The following is a 21,079-nucleotide window of genomic DNA, read 5'->3' as shown; positions in this document are numbered from 1 at the left end:
CTCCCCATCCAGGAGCAGCCTATTGTCACAGAAAGACTAGCAACCTTATTGGGGAAAGGAAGCAATGGAGTACCCTGCCCTTTGCAAACCCCCAGCCCACGTGGCCTATAATCTGTAACCATTATACCTATTTTTATGCCTTTTGCCTACTTCCTCATGTGATCTTTGTCTTTGTGCCCCATATAAGCAGCTGGCTTATGGGGAGGGGTAGTGCAGTGGATGACCTGCTGCTCTCCCAGGCTGCTGGCATTATTGGAATAAATGCTCATATATGAGTAAATCCCGTCTCTGCTTAATTGGCTCAAGTAGTGACAGGCAGCCTGGACCCAGTGGTTGTCCGGTTTCATGGCCCCATGACTATGCCTCTTACACAGGCAACCAGGCCACTGCCCTCCGGGAGCAGACCTATGAGTACCTGGGTTCTTTTGGTTAAATGAGAGCTTTATTTCAGCTGCTCCTGGTGGCTTCTTGCAGGTTACCCTTCATTGGACTAAGCCCCCATCTTGTGAGAAAAGGACTCCATGACCTTCCTTCATAGAATCTTCTCAGCTGCATTCAGATGCTCAGCCAAGTCTCCCAACTTTCTGCACTTCAGAGGGCAGTCATAGTGTCTGTAATCCAGGCAGAACCCAGAGACCTGGGCATTTCTGAGTAACAGTGGGAAGCAAAGTTGGAGGTTATAGAGCTAGATTTTTCACTTAGGGTCCTGCTACATTATAAAAAATTAAGGGGAGTTTGCCTGTGTTTGTCACTGGGCTTATGACTGGCCCCTGTGAGGGTTATGCCCTGCTTCTCAGCTCTGTCCTCAGGCTTGGCCCAGTCAATGTGCTCCAAAAGGGTGTTCTGCTTCCTGAAGATCACGGGGAAGCAATAGTAGGAAACGGATTAAGCATTCAGGCCTACCCATCAGCAGATAGATGGACAAATAAAATGCATTCTAACCATACAATGGGCCATTCAACCATGAGAACGAAGGAAGCACCGACACGTGCTACAGCATGGATGGGCTATGAAAGCATTGCATTCAGTGGAAGAAGCCACACACACGACATTGGGTGGTTCTGTTTATATTAAATGTCCAGAAATGGTAAGTCTAGAGAGACAGAAAGTACATTAGTGGTTGCAGGGACTGTGGGAGGAAGATGGGGAGTGACTGGGTTTCTCTTTAGGGTGATGACTTATTTTAGGTGATGAACTAGAATAGATAGTAGTGATGGATGCACGATATTGTGAATGTGCAGATGCCTCTGAAGTGAGTGGGACGCAAAGCCAACAGAGGCTGGGCAGAGCGAGTCCGTGCAGAGTCAGCTTGTGGCTGGAAGGTCAGAACAGATGTGATGTTGTTCTGCAGAGGCCCCACCAGGGAGCCTCCAGAAGGGGTCCTGCAGACGCTGATCTAAGCGTGCACATCGTCAGGACCCAGGGTTTCCTCCCCCCTCACACTGGCCATCTCCAGGGCATTTGGTACCTTCTCTTTTCCTCAATCGTGGAGTGAAGGCGGGGTGGGGGTGGGGGGGGAGGGCAAGGGTGATGAGGGAGCTCCAAGCAGCCAGTCAGCTCCAGGAGGCCAGCACAGGCCAGAAGAAAGGAAGTGGCAAGGGCTGGTGAGGGCCCCCAGCATCACCTGTCTTGTACCCATTGACAATTCCATCCCACGTGGACATGCCATTGGTGGAAAGTTCTTGGCTGCCTCTGTTCTCAACCCCGTGGGACTGGAGACTTCCATAGGAGAGACCAGAGGGACTCCAGAGGAGCTCCTGCTCACTGTGCCTGATAGCTCTGAGCACCCCATTCTGGGGGGTGTTGCACAGGTCACCCCTGGCACTCTGGCTCCCCGAGACCCACTGGGCTATGCCTACCTGCCGAGGGTCCGACCCAACCATTTCCTTCTTCCTTTACTCAGCAATGCATTTGCCCTTTAAAAAAAATGCAGCCCTAACCAGTTTGGCTCAGTGGATAGAGCGTCAGCCTACAGACTGAAGGGTCCCGGGTTCGATTCCGGTCAAGGGCATGTACCTTGGTTGCAGGCACAACCCCAGTAGGGAGTGTGCAGGAGGCAGCTGATCGATGTTTCTCTCTCATCGATGTTTCTAACTCTCTATCCCTCTCCCTTCCTCTCTGTAAAAAAATCAATAAAATATATATTTTTAAAAATGTAACGGCCTTTTGCCCTTTTTAGGTTCTGGAAGTGAGACGGACGGAGATGGAAAACCAAGCTACGCTTAATCAAAAGTGTAGCTCTCACAACTTAAAATGACAAGATGAAGTCAGAGTTACAGGGATGGACGGTCTCTAGCCTTGATCGGATTTCCCCACCTTTCCCCCCAAAACCCTACCCCCAGCCTTCCAGGTCCCCTGAGGGCAACTCTTCCCTCTGATCTCCTTCCACTAGACACGTGGCTTTATCCTCAACACCTCACTTCCTCACGTATCCTACAGCCAGCAGGGCTGGACCTCAGTGCAGATGTCTCCAGCATCCGACCCTCTCCCCACCACTGCTGCACGGTGTGGCTGGGCAGTTGGCAGCTCATCTGGGTCTCCTGTCTCCCTTCTGTAAGAGCACGAGTGAGCCGCGCCTGCTCTGAAGTGTCCACACTGCCCTCGAGTGGAGCCCCACCTTTGACTGGTCCCCAAGGCCCCTCTGGACCTGTCCCCTGAGATTCCTCCTCTCTTGACACTGCACCTTCCTCACTTCATCGCGGCTACTCTGGTCTCTCTGCTGCTCCAGACTTTCCAGAAACCATGCCTGGTTTCTGCACGGCTCCCCCCTCACTTTCTGTAAGTCTTTGCTCAACCTCTCGGGGAGGCCGCCCTGACCTGGTACCTGGCTCCCTGCCTCCAATCTGCCTTTTTGGGAGCCCTGGTCACCTCTAGCATATTGCACACTTGCTTATCCCACCCATCTTCTCGGTACTGTCCACCTGTGGGTGCGAGCTTCACCAGGGCCTGCGTGCTTTGTAGTTTTGTCCACTGACGTTTCCCACGTGCCTTGCACACTAACGGGTCACACTGGTGGGACATTGAATTGGAGAGACGCTGTGTGCTTCATTAGGAAATACTGAAAAAAGTCAAGGAACCTGTAAGGTGGATATATATGGAAAGCCTATTGTTTGACATCTCCACCTTTGATTTATGTTTATGTGTTCAGGGACCTAGAGCCCCTATAGGGTGGGCCCCTCTGAATTTCAAGAATACATAAAAAGGATCAGACGATTTCACTTTGCTTAAAAACAATTCCCCTATTTCATTGTTACTAAAAAAAATAAAATATCCCAAACTGACACAGGAAATTCTGATACAGAGAATACTCTTGACATTGAAAAAATACACAGCCTTAATCTTCAATGCAACAGTTGCTGAATATATTTTAAGTATGGCGGAAACAGAAGAATTTTTTTTTCCTGTTGACATACATTTGAAGATTTCCATAGACATCTGAGCCAGGCATGCCCACTGCTCAGCCTCAAGGGCAACTGCGTCTGTGTATTAGTAGATGTGAGGACAAGGTGACTTTCCCATTGAACTTGCTCTCACTGTGCCCTGAACTGCGTGCCACATCCCGGCACTGAGCAGAGCAAGGATGACGTGTGTGCACTGGGAAGCCGCTCTTGTCACGCTGTAGAGATCGGAGAGACCTGCGCTCTGCAGACATGGTTTTCAGAGTCGCTCACTCAGGCTACTTGGCCTTCCTCTCAGTTTTGGACACAAGGCCACATGCTACACACACCAGGTCAGGGTCAGGAAGTCAGATTTTCGAAGGGAGATTTGGAGCTAAGAGTTCAATTCTGTATTTCAGTAATGTTCACCACCCTACACCCGTGGTCGGCAAACTGTGGCTTGCGAGCCACATGTGACTCTTTGGCCCCTTGAGTGTGGCTCTTCCTAAGCCTTAGGAGTACCCTAATTAAGTTAATAACAATGTACCTACCTATATAGTTTAAGTTTTAAAAATTTGGCTCTCAAAAGAAATTTCAATCGTTGTACTGTTGATATTTGGCTCTGTTGACTAATGAGTTTGCCGACCACTGCCCTACACAATGCCCCCTACTGAGGCCCGTAAACCCGAGCTGCTCCATGCTTCTCCATGCCTGTTCCATGCTTCTCCATGCCTGTTCCATGCTTCTCCATGCCTGGTCCATGCCTGTTCCATGCCTGTTCCATGTTGCTTCATACCTGCTCCATGCTACTCTATGCCTTCTCCATGCCTGTTCCATGCCTGCTCCATGCCTGCTCCATGCCTGTTCCATACTGCTCTATGCCTGCTCCATGCTGCTCTATGCCTGCTCCATGCTGCTCCATGCCTGCTCCATGCCTGCTCCATGCTGCTCTATGCCTGCTCCATGCTGCTACATGCCTGCTCCATGCCTGCTCCATGCTGCTCTATGCCTGCTCCATGCTGCTCCATGCCTGCTCCATGCCTGCTCCATGCCTGTTCCATGCTGCTCCATGCTGCTTCATGCCTACTCCACACTGCTCCATGCCTGCTCCATGCTGCTCCATGCTTCTCCATGCTGCTCCATACCTGTTCCATGCCTACTCCGCGCTGCTCCATGCTGTTCTATGCTACTCGATGCCTGCTCCATGCTGCTCCATGCTGACCCATGCTGACCCACACTGATCCATACTTGCTCCCCCTCTCTCACTTTCACACACATCAGTAGAATGGGCAGCAGCACAGAGGAGAGGGTGACTTCTCCTAGGGTGGCACCAAAGAAAATATCACAAAAGAGAAGGCACTTGAGTTGAGCCTGAATGATAGAAAAAAGTTTACAAGCAGAGCCTGAAGGGGAAGGGCATTCCCAGCAGAGAGAACAGCATGGCCTCAGGTCCTGAGGCGGAGTGCACACTGCCGGTTGGGCATGGCAAGGAGCACCGAGCTCTACAGGCTGGAGCGCCCCCTTCACTTTCGTCCAATGAATATTTACTTGGTGCTGTGAGCATGTGAGAAGTGAGGGCACCACCCTCAGAGGGCTTACCTCCCAGCATGAGAAACAAGCAGTGAACAGCTAACAAGCATGAAAACAAGCTAACTGTGGACAGAGATGAGTCTGGATCCAAGCAGTGAGGGTAGAGAATGGCAGGGCGGCCTGTGGTCAGCACAGAGGATGAGGAGGAGATTGAGGAAGCCGGTGACTCATGCCAATAGCTGTGGGGACAGCAAGGCAAGCCCCATGCTCAGAGGTCGACATGGAAGGGAGGAGCTTGTGCTCAATTCCAAGTGTAACAGAAGGCCTCAGTTTTTAACAGGGAAGCAGATAGCCAAGTTGACATCCCCCCTCCAAAATCTCTGCACTGTTAAGAGAAGAATGGATTGGGTGGGGATGGGGAGATGCTGGGAAGAAGTGGCAAGAGCAGAAGGCTAGCGATATAATTCCAGCTAGAGGTGGGGCTGTCTCGTGGCAGTAGCAGAGAAAATGGAGAACAGCGAGCAAACCTGGAGCATGCCATAGGGCAGGGCATCCGCCCACAGGACCCACTGCTGCCTGGGATGCTCAAATAGGGCGCAGGGAGCCATGAGGGGTTCCCCTAAGCCAGTGGTTCTCAACCTTGGCTGCACATTAGAATCACCTGGGAATCTTTTTAAAATCCTGATTTCTGAGCCTCATCCTCCAGAAATTCTGTTTCTTTGTTACTAATGTTGTGCCCCCCCCCCACCCCCCAACAAAGAAACAGAATTTCCGGAGGATGAGGCTCAGAAATCAGGATTTTAAAAAGATTCCCAGGTGATTCTCATGTGCAGCCAAGGTTGAGAACCACTGCCCTAGTCTGTCCTGAGTGCTGGGTGGATGGAGGTGCCGTTTACTGAGATGGGGGTCAGTGGGTGCCTTTCAGCAGGAAGAACAAGATACCCCTTCATTGCTGGGGTACAGCTGTGCACCAGGTGCAGTCTGTGGGCTCCAGGGAGGCCTGTGAGGAGTGGGTGTTTCAGCTGAGGGCAGAAGGGGGAGCAGCTGTGGAGCAGGTGGGAGAGGGGATGTCCAGGCTGACCAGGACCAGCTGTGGGGAGCGGGTTTTGTCCCAAGGGGGCAATGGGGATTTAGTCAGGCCTGCAGCCCACTCCCACTCAATCACCCAAGAACAAGTGTGTGTGTGTGTGTGGGGGGGGGGGAACTCTCACACATTTGTATTTTCACAAAATGAGAAAATAACATAAAAGCAAAGGGAGGAAGCCTTGAACTTTAAAAGCTGGGCCAGAAATTGTACAACACAGTTCTAAACCACAATGGTGTCCCAGCGAGAGCCATCCTGTCCAGCGCGGACCTGACTTCCGCGCGGCTGCCGGGACAGTGGAAGCACCTGTTTGTTTCATCGCTGCTGCTTTGAGGGCTGAGATCAACGTCTTTCCTCCCGGCGTGTTTGTGGTTTCATCGCAATGCGTCCGGCTCGGTGTGCTCCCCAGGAAAATCTGTGCCTCAGGGTTCAGGCCAGTTTTTAAAAAACAACTGACAACAGAGAACATCCACCAGGAGACAAAGGTGTTTGTGCATTCGGAGGACAGACCTATAGCCACACGAAAAATGGGGGGAAAGTACCCCGCCCGTTCTTGGCATTCTTGTTGGCACATGTTATGACCGTTTGGCAAGTGGAACCGAGTTCAAGAGGCCGTGGTCCTTTCTCCCTCCCCCAGCTCCTCTGCTCAGCTGGGCTTTGCTCTTCCCAATGTCCCTGGGAAACAGCCCCCCAGAAAACTGACATGTGGCTGCTCTGCACCCTCCAACTCACAGACCCCACCCCAATGACTGCAATTCCTTCCAGACTCGAGAAGGACGCTCTCACACGCCGCAGGAGGGTGAGCAGGTGCCGCTTTGGGATGGAGTTTGGAAATCCGTGTCCAGGTTATGGTAGAATACGATTTCTCGTATTGTAAAGTTCAGGTTTTGTGTTTTTGCTTTAAGGCTGTATTTCTTCTTTCATTGAATTGCACACATCAGAGAGGGCAAAAGCAAAATGCTGCACAGGCCCCATAATCCAGAGAACTCAAGAGTCTCAACCCCTCACATGAGCCTCAGTTTCCCCTGAGGACAATTTTATAGAATTTTCATCGAACTTGTTATAACGACTGAGTGGGAATGCTGTGGTCTCATCCTTAGCCACACGATCCAGTCACTTGGGGAGCTTTGTAAGAACCATTCCTCAGACCCAGGGCAGCACAAGCTTTGGGGACCAGGGCTGGGCCCGCGTGGTTCAGACACACAGTGGGATTGAGGGTTGCCGGATATGCCTGGGGACACTCAGGCCTTGTCTGGCAGAACACAGACGGAGCTCTGTGAACTGTTATTAGTGGTGGCACACCCTGCTGCTTGGTAAACTTAATTATCGATTGCAAGTGAGCAGGGACATCAGCTTAGAGTTGAACAAAAATGTGTCTGTTTTGATTGCATTCTTTTTTCAACATCAATTTTGACTCCTTCAAGCCAATCCTCTTTCACCCAGCATAACCACCTAACTCAATCCTTTTTTTTTAAAAAATATATTTTATTGATTTTTTACAGGGAGGAGGGGAGAGGGATAGAGAGTTAGAAACATCGATGAGAGAGAAACATCGATCAGCTGCCTCCTGCACACTCCCCACTGGGAGGTGCCCGCAACCAAGGTACATGCCCTTGACCAGAATCGAACCCGGGACGCTTCAGTCCGCAGGCTGATGCTCTATCCACTGAGCCAAACCAGTCAGGGCCAAACTCAATTCTTTTAAAGCCAAACATGTTTTATTTTAAACCATTTTTGTTGAGAGTGAATTGCCTATGTCTGCCTCAGTAGAGAGTTGACTTCTCTTGGTGACGCCAGTTCCCTGGTGGCAGTGTGTTTCATCGTGTGCTTCGTAGGTAGCTCAGGAACAAGGCAGGCAGTTCTGGTGACATCCCTGATTCTCAGCCCCGGCACCCCTGTCAGTGTGCCCCGGTGCTTACAGTGTCCTGCCTGCTTTACTCCCAGAAGCGCTTGAGCCAACATCCCAGATGGCCTGGTATCCTGTCCGCAGAAGTCAGAAACCCGAGCTCTCAAGTGGGTAAGCAAAATACTTCTTTCAATTGAGGTGTAATATACACCCTGTGAAGTGTGAAAAGTGCATGAATATTGAGTGTTCACCCCTGTGGTGCTTTACATACATACAAACCCATGTAACAAATGCCCAGGCTTAGAAAGAGAGCTGTGTATTTAAATCTGAACTAATTATGCCCGGCCGGCGTGGCTCAGTGGTTGAGCGTCGACCTATGAACTGGGAGATCACGGTTCGATCCCCGGCCAGGGCACACGCCTGAGTTTCAGGCTCAATCCCCAGTGTGGAGCAGCTGATGAATGATTCTGTCTCATCATTGATGTTTCTATCTCTTTCTCCCTCTCCCTTCTTCTCTGAAATCAATTAAAGAATGTATAAAAAATAAATAAATTTGAACTAATTAAAATTATGTACAATTAAACGTCAGCTCCTCAATCACACTGACCACACTTCAGGTGCTCAGTGGCCTCCTGTGTGCCCCGGACTGTGCAGCTCTGGATCACGCCACCCTCACAGAAAGTGCTGTGGGGCAGCGCAGCTCCGGAACACTCAATGCCTACCCACTCTGCCCGGCCTCTTGCACCTTTCCCAACCCGTCCCCTCCCCCTGCTGTGGAAGACACTGGCCTCGGGGCTGCTGCCTGCTGCTTGGCTGACGTGGCCGCAGGCTGGTCTTGCATGTACAGTCCACCGAGTCACGGCCCAAGATGTTCACACCCTGGGCCCTGGGCCCTGTGCGACCCGACCTGGCAGAGGGGCTTTGCAGGTGTGATTCCGTGAGTGACTTTGAGATGACAGAGTATCCTGGGTATCTGGTCGGTCCAATGTCATCACAGGGTCCTGGTAAGAGGGAGGGAGGTCATCCGTGTGGTCACCTGTTACAACAGCCAGAGGAAACTCTCCTTATAGGCTAAAGCCCACTTCACTAGAGACTCAAGAATGGCTACATCTTCTCAAAAGTCAAGAACTATTTTGGGGTCCAAACCAAACTTAAAAATATCTCCTTCCCTCCCAGACACCATACGTTTCTGGCATTGAAGCAATCCACCCATCCAGAGCCTGACACCCGTGCCTCGACCCACCACCAATGCTCCCAAACTGTCTTGTTTTGTGGTGAAGCAAAAATGACTCAGGGCCTTTGTAAACCGACATGAATGTCCGTGGTGCTGCATCTGCACAAAGCACTGGAATAGGACGGGTGCTCGCGAGCACTGCACTCCTCCAGCGAAGCACGAACGCAAGGAAGTTGAGGACTGCCATCTCTGTAGTAGGTGCCGGAACACTGAGTAGCTCAAAGCCAGGCTGTAAATTGTTGGTCCCATAAGAAGTTCTGTGATTTGGTGGGGGGCGGGAGGGGGCGGGCGGGGGGGAATGTAAATCTCTGCCACAATAAACCACACTCATAACATAGGTTCTCTCTGATTTTAGGTGTTATCTGTGGACTGTAGTGAGTACATTTATTCTTTACCTCCCCCGACTGAGACGGAGTGTACCCCTGCCCCGTGGTAGACAAACAGCCTTTGCTTATTTTCCTGTGCTGTTTCTCACTGTTTATCCGACTGTAAGGTAATGTTCGAAGAGAACCTGATTAGGTGTTTGCAGAGCTGCATCCCTACCAGAGGATGTAAATGTTCCAAAAATAAAAATACTTTTTTACCAATTAGGATGTTATTCAGACTTAAAAAGAAAAAGTAAGGACATCCTGACACACACTACGACGTGGATGAACTTGTAGACATTATGCTGAGAAAACAAGCAGTCACGAAAGGACAAACACTGCGTCATTCCTGTCACATGGCTTCCTAGAGCATTCAGCATCGTGGGGACAGGGTTTCAGCTTTACACAGCGAGCAGAGCTATGGTGATGGTTGGCGGTGATAGCTGCACAACATTATGAACGCATTTAATGCCACTGAACTGTCCACCTAAAAATGGTTAAGATGACAATTTCATGTGTATTTCACCATAATTAAAAACATAGAGAAACCATTACACCCAGAATGGTGGCATGTCCTGAACAACCAAACACTTTGGAGAAACCTTTGGCTTTGAAGATGGAGGAAGGGGCCTCAAGCCAAGGAATGCAGGCGCCTCGAGAAGCTGGAAAAGGCAAGGAAATGGGTTCTCCCCTGGAGCTTCCAGAGGAACCGCCCCGCCCGCACCTTAAATTTGGACTTCCAGTCTGCGGAACTGTGAGACAGTACACTTCTGTCGGGTTAGGCCCACAGTTTATGGTTGCTATGGGCTGAATTGTGTCACTCGCCCCGATTCATATGTTGAAGCCTTAACTTCCAATATGTCTGTATTGGAGATGGGACTTTTAGAAGATAATTAAGGTTGAACGAGGTCATAAAGGTGGGGTCATAATTCGATAGGATTGGTGGCTTTATAAGAGGAAGATAGAGAGGAAAGGCCCTGTGAGATGGTGCCTCCTGCAAGCCACGGAGAGAGGTCTCACCAGACCCTGGCAGTGTCGGCACCTTGACCTCGGACTTGCAGTCTCAGAACTGTGGGAAAATGTATTTCTGAGGTTTCACCCCTCCGTTTGGGGTCGTTATAGGAGCCCCGGGACACTGATACATCGAGACTCTGTTGCCTGGGAACTACGGGGTGGCCATGAGTGTGGAGAAACAGAGGACACCACCTGGGGAGAGGGCAGCATGGAGCCGAGAGAGGGCTGGGCGGATGACGTCAGTCGGGGGCTTGCTCGGCCCCGTGAGGCTGCCGGGACCTGCTGCGAGTCCCATGAGATCCTCCGGGTCCCGGGTATCCATTCCCTTTCTTTGAAGTGATTTTCATTGCAGCTGAAAAGTACATTGACTAAAACAATGATCTCTGTCTTTCTTTTTAATGTCAGGGGTTGCATATGATCAGACCATGAGACTTGGGAAACAATATTTCCTCTTTCTAAAGTCAGTTCAGCCCACTGACTTGGATGTAATGAATTTAGGATCCGGTGCCCCCTTCAGTAGCCTGGAAGGATGCACGGAGCTTCCGGTTCATCAGGGGTTGAAGTGGGCGGTAGTTGTTCACCATCGTCTTCTCTTCTTCACCAAGTGCCGTGAACAGGAGCGTGCGAAACGCGGCCAGCTGGAACAGAGAGCCACCAGTCACCTGGGTGCAGGGACAGTGAACAGCTGCCAGGGTCTGTGTAGTCCCTCCCGCCGTGAATCAGGGATGGCCTGTGTGGCCAATACTACATGGCAGAGGGGACTCCTGAGCGATGTCAGCATAGGCATTGCAGCTTCCACCGGGGTCTCTGGGACGCCAGCTGCCATGTTGTGAGGACACTGACACGGCCCATGGCGAGGTCCACGTGGCGTGCATTCTCGCAGGCTACTCGTGTGGGCCACTTTGGGCATGAAGCCTCCAGCCCCAGGCAAGCTTTCGGAAAACTGCAGCCCCAGCTGACACCTGACTGCAGCTCCATCAGAGATCCCGGGCAGAACCACCCCAAATTCTGGCCCACAGTAACTCTGAGAGATAATAAACGATTTTTTTAAAAAAAATCACTAAGTTTTGGAGCTATTTGTTACACAGCAATAGAGATCTACTGCATACACTCCTTTGATTTACTTTTCACTCAAGGAACTAAAGGATTATTTTTTATGTATCATCTCATTTGTTCTCATAATATACTTATGAGCTCTGTGAAAAGAACTCACATGTTTACTTAATACAGAAGTGACATTTTATCTATACAGTGACCGCTTACTGAGCAAGACAGATCTGTGTGGTTGATGAAGCGCCCTGCGGAGTTCTGTGGGGCGTGGTGCACACAGTCTCCCAGACATTCAAGCTCACTGCAGGGTTTTTTTTTTACTTTCTCAGAAATGCAGCCTCTCTCATCTCCTCCACTTGGCCATCTCCTTCCCAGTGCCCCGGGGGTGCACACACACCTCCCACTTCCACTGGTCAGGGTAAGGGGCTTCTGATCTGTATTTTTGAATAACACCCAACCCTGTTTTCATTTCCCTGCAGACAGCAGTTTGCAGAGACTGATATCATTGTTTTTGCACCACCCTCTCCTTTCCTACCCCTCTCACATTCTCTCCTGCTACAAACCTGACCCAGAATGGGTGCTTATTACATGTTTGTTGAGTGACAGAGGGGTCTTAGTGACAGGGGTCATACTTCCACCAAGGCCGTCCTGATGTCTGCAATAGTTCTGGTTTGGGGGTAGGATGGGTGATCTGCAGCCTGCATCTCAAAGTTCAGACTCGCAAGGCAAAGGGCACCGTTCCGAGACTTTTAAATAAGAGAATATTTTCAGACCCGTGAGGCTGGAAGTACCTCTGAGAGCGCATCTAGAGCCCTCAGAAAAGGACAGTTGAACCAGAGCTGATAAATACTCCTGAGATTGATCAGAGGCCTCTGCCTGAGGCAGGGGTGGGACAGTGACAGCGTGCTTGCTGTGTAGTTATCATCCCTAAATCTAAACTGCCCTCAACAGATGGACTTTCTCCTGATTCTAGATTTCCAAAGAAAAAGATACTGCAACTTAAAAAATATATATGTAATATCTACTTATTTTAGAACCATAGAATATTTAGATAAGGAAAAGGAAGAAAATAAAAACCACTGCAGATCTATGACCCTGGGATAATGAATAGTAACTTTTTGGTGTGTATCTATGTGATAAACTAGGGTTATTGTTCAGTAAATATTCACTCCCTTCCTCTCTGCCCCACTGACTTTGGCCTTGCCATTGTGGCTTGCTTTGGCCAACAGGATGGGAATGGGTGTGATGCCAGCAGAAGCCTTAAGTGTGCATGTGTCGTTTGGCTTGCCTTTTGCATTTTTGTCATTTACCATGAGAACCAGCCCTTGGTAGTCACTGGTCCAAGGAGCATGAGAGACACTGGGTCCAACCCAAACACTGACCACCTTCGGTGAAGCCCAGACATCTACAACCTAAAATAGAGCCTCCCTAGCTGACCAGTGATTCTCTCTCATCATTGATGTTTCTCTCTCTCTCTCCCTCTCCCTTCTTCTCTGAAATCAATAAAAATATATTTAAAAAGAAAAGAAAATAGAGCCTCCCAAGACAATCAATAAACCCACAAGCAGAAAACAAAACAAATGTTTGTTATAAGCCACTGAGTTTTGGGGAGGTTTGTTACACAGCATTATTGTAGCAATAGCTGACTAATACAATCCTTCTGGAATTTTATCTCAGCATATATAGTTCTGTAGCTTACTGTTCTATCATCCAAACAGTGGAACAAACTAAAATGTTCTCTTCCTCTACCCTTTCCTCCCCCCACTCCATCTCTGTCTCTGTCTCCCTCACACACTAATATCTCAAGGTCAAAGAATTGTGATTTCAGGAACCTCTGTTCAGTCTCAACAAGCTTGTGCTTCAATTGGAACTTCCTTCTGGTGCAGGAACATCCAAAACGCACCAAAAGGTAAAACTCCACGGTGCTCACTTACAGTATCTTAGTGACACTGCCACACAATTTCTTCAACACAGTCCCACTACAGCAGCTGCAGGCGCAGCTCACCTGGTTCGCGGCCACTTCAATGGGCTTCTTCTGGATGATCCAGGTGACAGACTCGGTCAGTGGGGGAGTGGTGAGGGAGCCCGGGTAGGTCCAGTAATCCCGGCAGGTGGGCAGCAGGCAGGAGGGCTCAAAGGGGCCCAGGGCCACCCGTGCATCCTGAGAGACAGAGGCCACAGGCTGCATCAGGCGGAGATGGGAGGGGCAGAGGCTCAGGGAGGAAGGCAGCGGCTCTATCTTTCTCTCAGAGATGTGGCTTCGCAAGGCTAGGAGGGAAGTGTGTTCCCCGAGATAAAGGCTGTGAGGCCAGGGTTGTCACATTTGGAAGCAGTAACAAGAAAATATGACCCTTGTTGCAGAGCATGAATCCTCACCAAATGCTTATATATTTTCTTTTAAAGTTATCTATTTTCCCATGTCCAGGCTATGAAAATATTATACTTTAAAAAATGTGGTAAAATAACATGCATAACATAAAATTTACCATTTTCACCATTTTTAAGTCCTGTGGCAGTAAGTACATCCACACTGTTGTGCAACCATCACCCCCATCCATCTCCTGGACTTTCTCATCTTCCCAAACTGGAGCTCCTTCCCCATTAAACACTAACTCCCGTTCCCCTCCCCCAGTCCCTGGCACCCACCATCCCACGTTCTGTCCCTAGGAATCTGACTCCTCTAGGGACCTTGTATGAGAGGAATAATCACGCACTATTTGTCCTTTTGTTACTGGCTTATCTCACTCAGCAAAACGTCCTCAAGGTACATGCATGTTGTAGCATGTGCCAGGATTTCCCCCCTTTTTAAGACCGACTAGTACACCACACCGCGTTTATCCATTCATTCGACAGTGGACACTTGGAGAGCTTCCACTCCTTGGCTATTGTGAGTAAGGTTGCCGTGAACATGAACATACCACTATCCCTTTAAGACCGGGCTTTCAATTATGTTGCATATTACCCAGAAATGGAAATGCCAGACCCGATGGGAATTCTAAGTTTAGTTTTTTGAGGCACTGTCACAGTTTCCACAGTGGCTGCCCCTCAAGACAGCTGAACTTCTCTCTAAAGCAGCTGCCCCTGGGTGTCAGGGCCGCGGTGAGGACATACACTCAGGAGGGTGCCCTGCGTGGAGCATATGCCAGAATTGTCCTTCTCACGGGGAACAGGCGGGATTGGTGGACGTGGACAGCTGTTCTCGACCACTGTGTCCCCGGATTTCTGCGTTGCTCCCACAAGGGCCTCCCATCAGCATGTCCTGCTTGGGAGCCCAGTGTTCAGAACTCACAGTTTGCTCGTTTTCTGTGCTTTATAAAAGGGTAAGGAGAAACCTGTGTTCCAGCGGACACCGATGGGATGTCATGGTTGATCCATTCATTCACTCACTCACTCACAGCTTTGCATTCAGCACTCACGGTAAACCCAATGCTATCTTAGGCTCTGGGGTACAAAACCACCCACCTTCATGGAGCTCTCCCTTTACCAGAGGAAAGCAGGCAGTATCCCAAATAATAAGTAGATTTCTAGTATTTGCACAGTGATGGAGGAAAATAAAGTAGGGAGTGGGGGGTGGGAGGGGGGTGGGTAAGAAGGATGGTCACTGGGAAGGTGACATTTGAGCAAAGACATGCAGGTTCCGGGGGTGGACACAGGCAGTGCCAAGGCCCTGAGGTAGGGTGCAGCCTGATGGGCTAGAGCAGTGGTTCTCAACCTTGGCTGCACATTAGAATCACCTGGGAATCTTTTTAAAATCCTGATTTCTGAGCCTCATCCTCCGGAAATTCTGTTTCTTTGTTATGGGGTGGGGCCACAACATTAGTAACAAAGAAACAGAATTTCCGGAGGATGAGGCCCAGAAATCAGGATTTTAAAAAGATTCCCAGGTGATTCTAATGTGCAGCCAAGGCTGAGAACCACTGGGCTAGAGGAACAGCAAAGTGGCCATGTGGCTGGAATGAGTAAATGACACACAAAGGCAGTAAAAAGAGACAGGGTGGGGGTCCTACAGAGGGGGACACCCCTGCTTCTGTCCGGCTGAGGCCACTGAGAAAATCTACCAGCAGAGGCAGGAGAAGGGGCGCTACCTGGACGCTGCTCGGCACGGCGCCTGGGGTGGAAAGAGGAAGGAGGGCCTCTGCCAGTGTCTGCCTCCTTGTAAGGCAGAGGCATCCGACAGGCTTTTGCTCGGAGAGGAAATGATCCCTCGGGTCCCTCAGGTTGACGGCCCAGGATGGTGGGCTCCACCCTCTATAAATCGAGTGAAACTGAGAGGTAGGGACAGGCCCACACGCAACGTAACACATCCGGCCTCAACCCCGGGCTGGGCACTAGGGAGGATTTAAGCACGAAGCAGACACCCTCTCATTCCCAAAGAAGAAGGATTCTGCACATCGAATCCTTCCACCCAGCCTTCAAAGGCACAGGCGCAGGGCCCGGACGACCTGGCTCGTAGCCTGATTGCTGGCATTCATTCATTCATCAGAAGTGGAGAGATGCTGGCCCACAAGAAGGAAATTGGGCCCTGGCCAGTTTGACTCAGTGGATAGAGCATCGGCCTGCAGACCAAAGGGTCGATTCCAGTCAAGGGCATGTACCTCAGTTTCAGGCTCCTCCCCAGCCTGGGTCTTGGTTAGAGCTGTGCAGGAGGCAACCAATTGATGTGTTTCTCTCATATCGATATTTCTCTCTGTCTTTCCCTCTCAAAAATCAATGGAGCCCTAGCAGGTTTGGCTCAGCGGATAGAGCATTGGCTTGCGGACTGAATAATCCCAGAGTCGATTCCAGTCAAGGGCACATACCTCGGTTGCAGGCTCCACCACCAGCATCCCTGGTCAGTGCGTGTGCGGGAGGCAACCAATTGATGTGTCTCTCTCACATTGATGTTTCTCCATCTGTCTCTCCCTCTCCCTTCCACCCTCTCTAAATATCAATGGAAAAATATCCGTGGGTGAGGATTAAAAAAAAAAGAAAATTGGTTCACACCAATGGGCAATTATGAGGCGCCTTGCGTGAGCAGGTGTTGTTCCACTGTGTGATTAATTATCTAGGAATGTCTTCAGGACAGCATGACCGAACTGTAATTCACATAGCGTAGAACTCACTGCTGTAAAGTGCCCAGATCCACGGCTTTTAGCGTATTCACAGACAGAGATGTGCAACCACCATCACAGTCAAGTTAGAACATTTTCACCTCAAAAGAAAGAACCCCAGTAAACCCTGTGGCTGTCCCCTCCCTCACCGCTCCACCCTGCCGCCCCTGCCACAGGCCCCATCTGCTTTCAGTCCACGTGCACTTGCCTACATGGACATTTCCTACAGATGGAATCACACAACATGCGGACTTGTGTGTCCGGCTTCTCTCAGCTCAATACCGTCAAGGCCCCTCCCGGCTGCTATGTGCTGGTTGGTGCTTCTCTCCTTTTCATGCCGAATGGCATTCCATTGTTCAGTCTGCGTCACTCGTGAAGAAAACAGGTCACAGAGGTCGTGGGACAAAAAGCAAAACGTACCAGTGGGTTTGTGGTGACAGATACATCCCCTCCTGCTCCCCTTGTCCAGCCCCAAACGCTGCCAGGCACCTTCTGAGACCATTACCGTGAATTTTCAGAATCACCCTTTACGGGGTATGTTTATGTTATTGATGAGGAAAGTAAACCGATATAAATGACTCTCCCAGAACCACACACTTAGACAGTGGCCGGACCCAGATGCTGGGAGGTCTGTCCTAACCCCCTCGGGGCTGCAGGGTGGGTGTGAGGCAGCGGGTCACACGGAGGAGCAGCTGGTGGGCTGCTACCACCCACTGCCAGGTACTTGCCAATTACAATTTTGTATTTCTAGTGATGTCCTCGGAGCTCTGTGTCCTGTCCCTCAAGCACATCAGGGTTCAGAAAGCTGTTCCCCCTCGGAGCCCTTAAAACGAGCTAAGGCCCCTTCTCTCTGTGTCTGTCAAGCCCCGCTGGCTAGAGGATTACCCGGGGACAACATGCGGGTTTGCACCAGCGTGCAGCATGAATACGGACAAACCGGCTCCTGGTGGTGGGCGCCCACTCGAAAGTCTTCCCGTTCTCTTTTCTAACATGCACATCCCACTTGGGAAGGAGGGAAGGTAGTGGACAAAGGAAGCTCCATTCGGGACAACGTGGGAGAATAAAATGGGAGAAAAGGCAAAACCATAGGGTTTGGAACAGATCAGTGGTCGCCCAGGCTTGGGGGCAGGGGCACGACTGTGCGAGGGCCACAGGATGGGACATACCAGGCGGGGCACGGTTTTGTGTGGGCCCGGATGGGTGACTCCACTAATGTGTCAAGACCGATAGAATGTACACCAGAGAGATGACTCGTAACACTGCAAAATTTTAAAAAATCGGCCAGAACCAGGACAGAGTGCAGACTGTGGCAAATGACCGACGGACGACACCTCCCGTCCCGTGGAGCACGGCTCCCGCTCACCAGGGCTGGGCCTTTCACCTCTAAGATTCTCTTATGCTTCAGGTGAGGAAACTGAGGCCCAGAGGTGATCCTCAGGACCAGACTGAGCCCAGCAGCGCCTCCTGTCACCTCACGTCAGACACCATTCCTCCCTGGGGGCTGGCCCAGGAGACCCTGAGTTAGCTCATGTGAGTGTGTGTGTGTGGGGGTGGGGTGGGGGGGAACTCTCCAGAGGGAAACACCCCCTGAGCAAACAGGACCTCACAGCCAGCTCCTTTCTTTCCCACCGGGAGGCGGAGGCCGCCCCATGTAGGCGGTGGATGCTGGTGGGGAAAACATCCCAGGTTTACTCTGGCCGGAGACCAGCGAGGAAGAGGACGCTCCGAGCACCTTGTCCTTGTGGAGTTCCTGAGCTGGCAGCCATGGTGGCGGGGGGTGGGGAGGGCGATCTGGGCTCGGCCCCACGAGGCCCACGCAGAGGCCCACATCAAGGGGAAGGCACCACACAGATCAAAGGGCCCCCGTGAGCCAGCCAAGGAAGGGCTGACCCCAGCCTTCCTGTGGGCCGTGCTCACCATTGTTAAGACAGGTGGGAGCCCCATCCGTCCAAGGACCACGTTCAAGGACCACAGCGACTCCTTCCCTCTCAGAATGCTTTTGTTTGCTCCCGAACAAATAAACTGCATTTCTTTGGAATGTCCACTTCTCCATCAAAGTCCTCTCTTAGCCGATGTTGGAGAAAAGCGACATTGTTGTGCTTAATGCGACAAGGTGTCCAAGGGGAGCTGAGCCAAGATGCGCTCTGCCTCCCACGCGTGGTGGGTTGTGGGTTTCCCTCTTCCCATGGTCTCCGTGCTCTCAGGGATGGGTGGTCCTGTGTCCCCCCAGGAGAGTGCCAGGTGGCACTTGGGTAGGCACTCTTAAAGGTTAATCGTTAGGTATTTATTTCCATCAGCTTTAAAACAGACGTTAGCGTTAATGGATGTCACTGCTCAGGACAGGGCCAGTGCAGGGCGACATGGCGAAAATCTTCAAGATGCTGCCTGAATGACTGGATTTTGGGGGAAACTCAAATCGAGTCCCACACCCCATTTATACTGAGAAGACAGGGGCCCCGGAACAGCAGTGACACAGTGACAGCAGAGCGTGGGCCAGCGCGCGACACACCTGGAGTCAGCCCCAGCGAGCTCCGTTTCAGGATGGGACTCAGGCCCCCTCGGCGCGCGCACCAGCTGGCCGTCTTCCCCTTGCCAACGAGCCCGTGCTCTGCCCGGCCGTGCTTCTCCGGGGACGCTGACTCTAATATGTGCAGCTTACCTTATGCTTTATTTCCGGCAACACGTCCACCAGCGTCTGCAGCGCCTCGTGGTGGGACCCCAGCTGCGCGGCACAGACACAACATGTTCATTCGAAAAGGCAGCGGGCAGGGCGGCAAGCGCGCCTCATCCTACCGGGACTGTTCAAAAAGCAGCCCCGTGGCTGCACACCACTTCTTCACCAGGAGGGCGGCGCCCCAGCCCAGCGAGAGGTTACCTTTAAAAACACGCCTATCACAGCCAAGCCGTTCTCCCCCATTACAGCTTCTTTGTAGTTTGGGTATTTCACAGCATTCCAGTGAACTAAATGCAGCTGAAACACAGGAGGAAGAGACCTTGTACCCATCACGCTGCAGCAAGAAATGAAACCGTTGCCCCCCTGCTGTGTGGCAGACCTACGTGTCCATTCAATGGTTTTAATGAATTCAGCCTGAGCAGCCGGGGTAAGGAACGTGGGCGCCACCAGCATGCTCGGAGCCCCATGTGGCTGATAGAATCACAGACCGTAAGGGCCTTCGCGTTTTTGGTGGGAGAGAAAGAGGCCCGTTTTAACTTTATAAAATAGGAATGGGGGTTGGAGAGAGTGGGTTATTTGCTATTTTTCATATTTTTTTCAGATATCCTTGAAAGTGTTTGCCAGATCAAATGCAGGACCCCCAAACTTTGAATTTCACATAAACAACAAATAATTTTAATGCCCCCAATATTGCATTTTTCTCTCCATGTGTCGCCCTCGCTTGAACTTCCTGTGTCCTTATTTCATACCCTTCCTTCTGGAATCAGGACTGGCCAGATGACAAGGGTTTAAATCAGGGGCAGGGGCCCGGCTTGGGAAGCAGGCTGTCCTGGGTCACTGGCCAGCAGGAGGCAGAGCCAGCACCCCTGGACTGGCTCGGGGTTCTCTGTGATGAGAGCGCATGGTGCTGCCCACGCCGGTCTGGCTCAGAACGTGGATGGGGCCTGGGTGTCCTTACAGATTTCCTTCTACAGGAATGAGCTGTGGTGAGGTCTTTCTGAATGGAGACCCGAACCCCGAGGCAGCAAGCCCTCCCCAGGCGCTGCTGGATTCCAGGGCCCTGATCCTCTGCCGGGGCCCACGTGTGCTCCCGGTGGCACCTCACTCCCAAGTCCCAGTGTTCCCAGCCATGTGCACCGGGGACAATGGGGGTGGCGAGGCCTCCCCTGCTTCTCTGTAGCTTACCTGGAACCCCCCACCTGCTGTCCTATTGCAATCTGCCAGAAACAGAGACAGCTGTCCCACAGCCCTGACTGCAGCCTCCTGCCTTCACAGACGCCGCCTTTGGAGCTGGCTTTGCCCTCCACATCCCACCGGAAACGGCACTTTACAGCATGCATGGGTCCCATCGCTGATCTCGCCTCTATGCTAATAAATTACAACAAGCTCCTCTGTTAAAATATCTGTAAACATTAAAACCGTGGTGCGGATACAAAGGGAGCATGTTGCAAGCCGCTGCTCTTTCATTTTTGTCACGTTTGTAAACATGTGTGTAATTATATCAATAGATATAATTGCCTCTTTATAAACTGTCCCCAGAGATCACGCCTGGGTGTGTGGTTGCTGGTCATTTTTATTTTTGGGGCTGGCTGGACTCTAGTTCGATTTTAACTATAGTATTACTCCCACAACAATGGCAACAGAAAGTTGAAACAAAAACAGCTCGTAACTTGAAATGCATCCGAAAGGCAGGTGGTTGGTGGGTGGGTAAAGGGATGGGTGGGTGGACAGACGTCTGATAAAGTGAACACGGCAAAACATTAATCTTAGAATCTTAGTGGCAGACTCACGGGTTCTCGGTGTACAGTTCTTTCA

At 51.0% G+C, this 21,079-nt stretch overlaps 1 protein-coding gene across 2 annotated transcripts in view; it reads right to left on the bottom strand.

Annotated features, from left to right (window-relative positions):
• Positions 1-10,830: 10,830 nt before the first annotated feature.
• Positions 10,831-21,079, bottom strand: part of CA5A (carbonic anhydrase 5A) — a 30,760-nt gene continuing 20,511 nt past the window's right edge. Inside the window, exons 4-7 of one of the 2 annotated variants that reach the window (XM_036346813.1) lie at positions 19,466-19,561; positions 19,250-19,312; positions 13,506-13,661; positions 10,831-11,088 (exon numbers count right to left, since the gene is read on the bottom strand). In XM_036346813.1, the coding sequence (XP_036202706.1) occupies positions 10,945-11,088; positions 13,506-13,661; positions 19,250-19,312; positions 19,466-19,561 (459 nt within the window). In that variant the 3' untranslated portion in view covers positions 10,831-10,944. The remainder of the gene's footprint in view (positions 11,089-13,505; positions 13,662-19,249; positions 19,313-19,465; positions 19,562-21,079) is intronic. The other variant, XM_036346814.1, reaches the window with a different exon arrangement.

Source organism: Myotis myotis, unplaced genomic scaffold (genome assembly GCF_014108235.1).
Source record: "Myotis myotis isolate mMyoMyo1 unplaced genomic scaffold, mMyoMyo1.p scaffold_m19_p_19, whole genome shotgun sequence".
Taxonomy (NCBI): domain Eukaryota; kingdom Metazoa; phylum Chordata; class Mammalia; order Chiroptera; family Vespertilionidae; genus Myotis; species Myotis myotis.
This window is presented reverse-complemented; position numbering and strand designations above follow the sequence as displayed.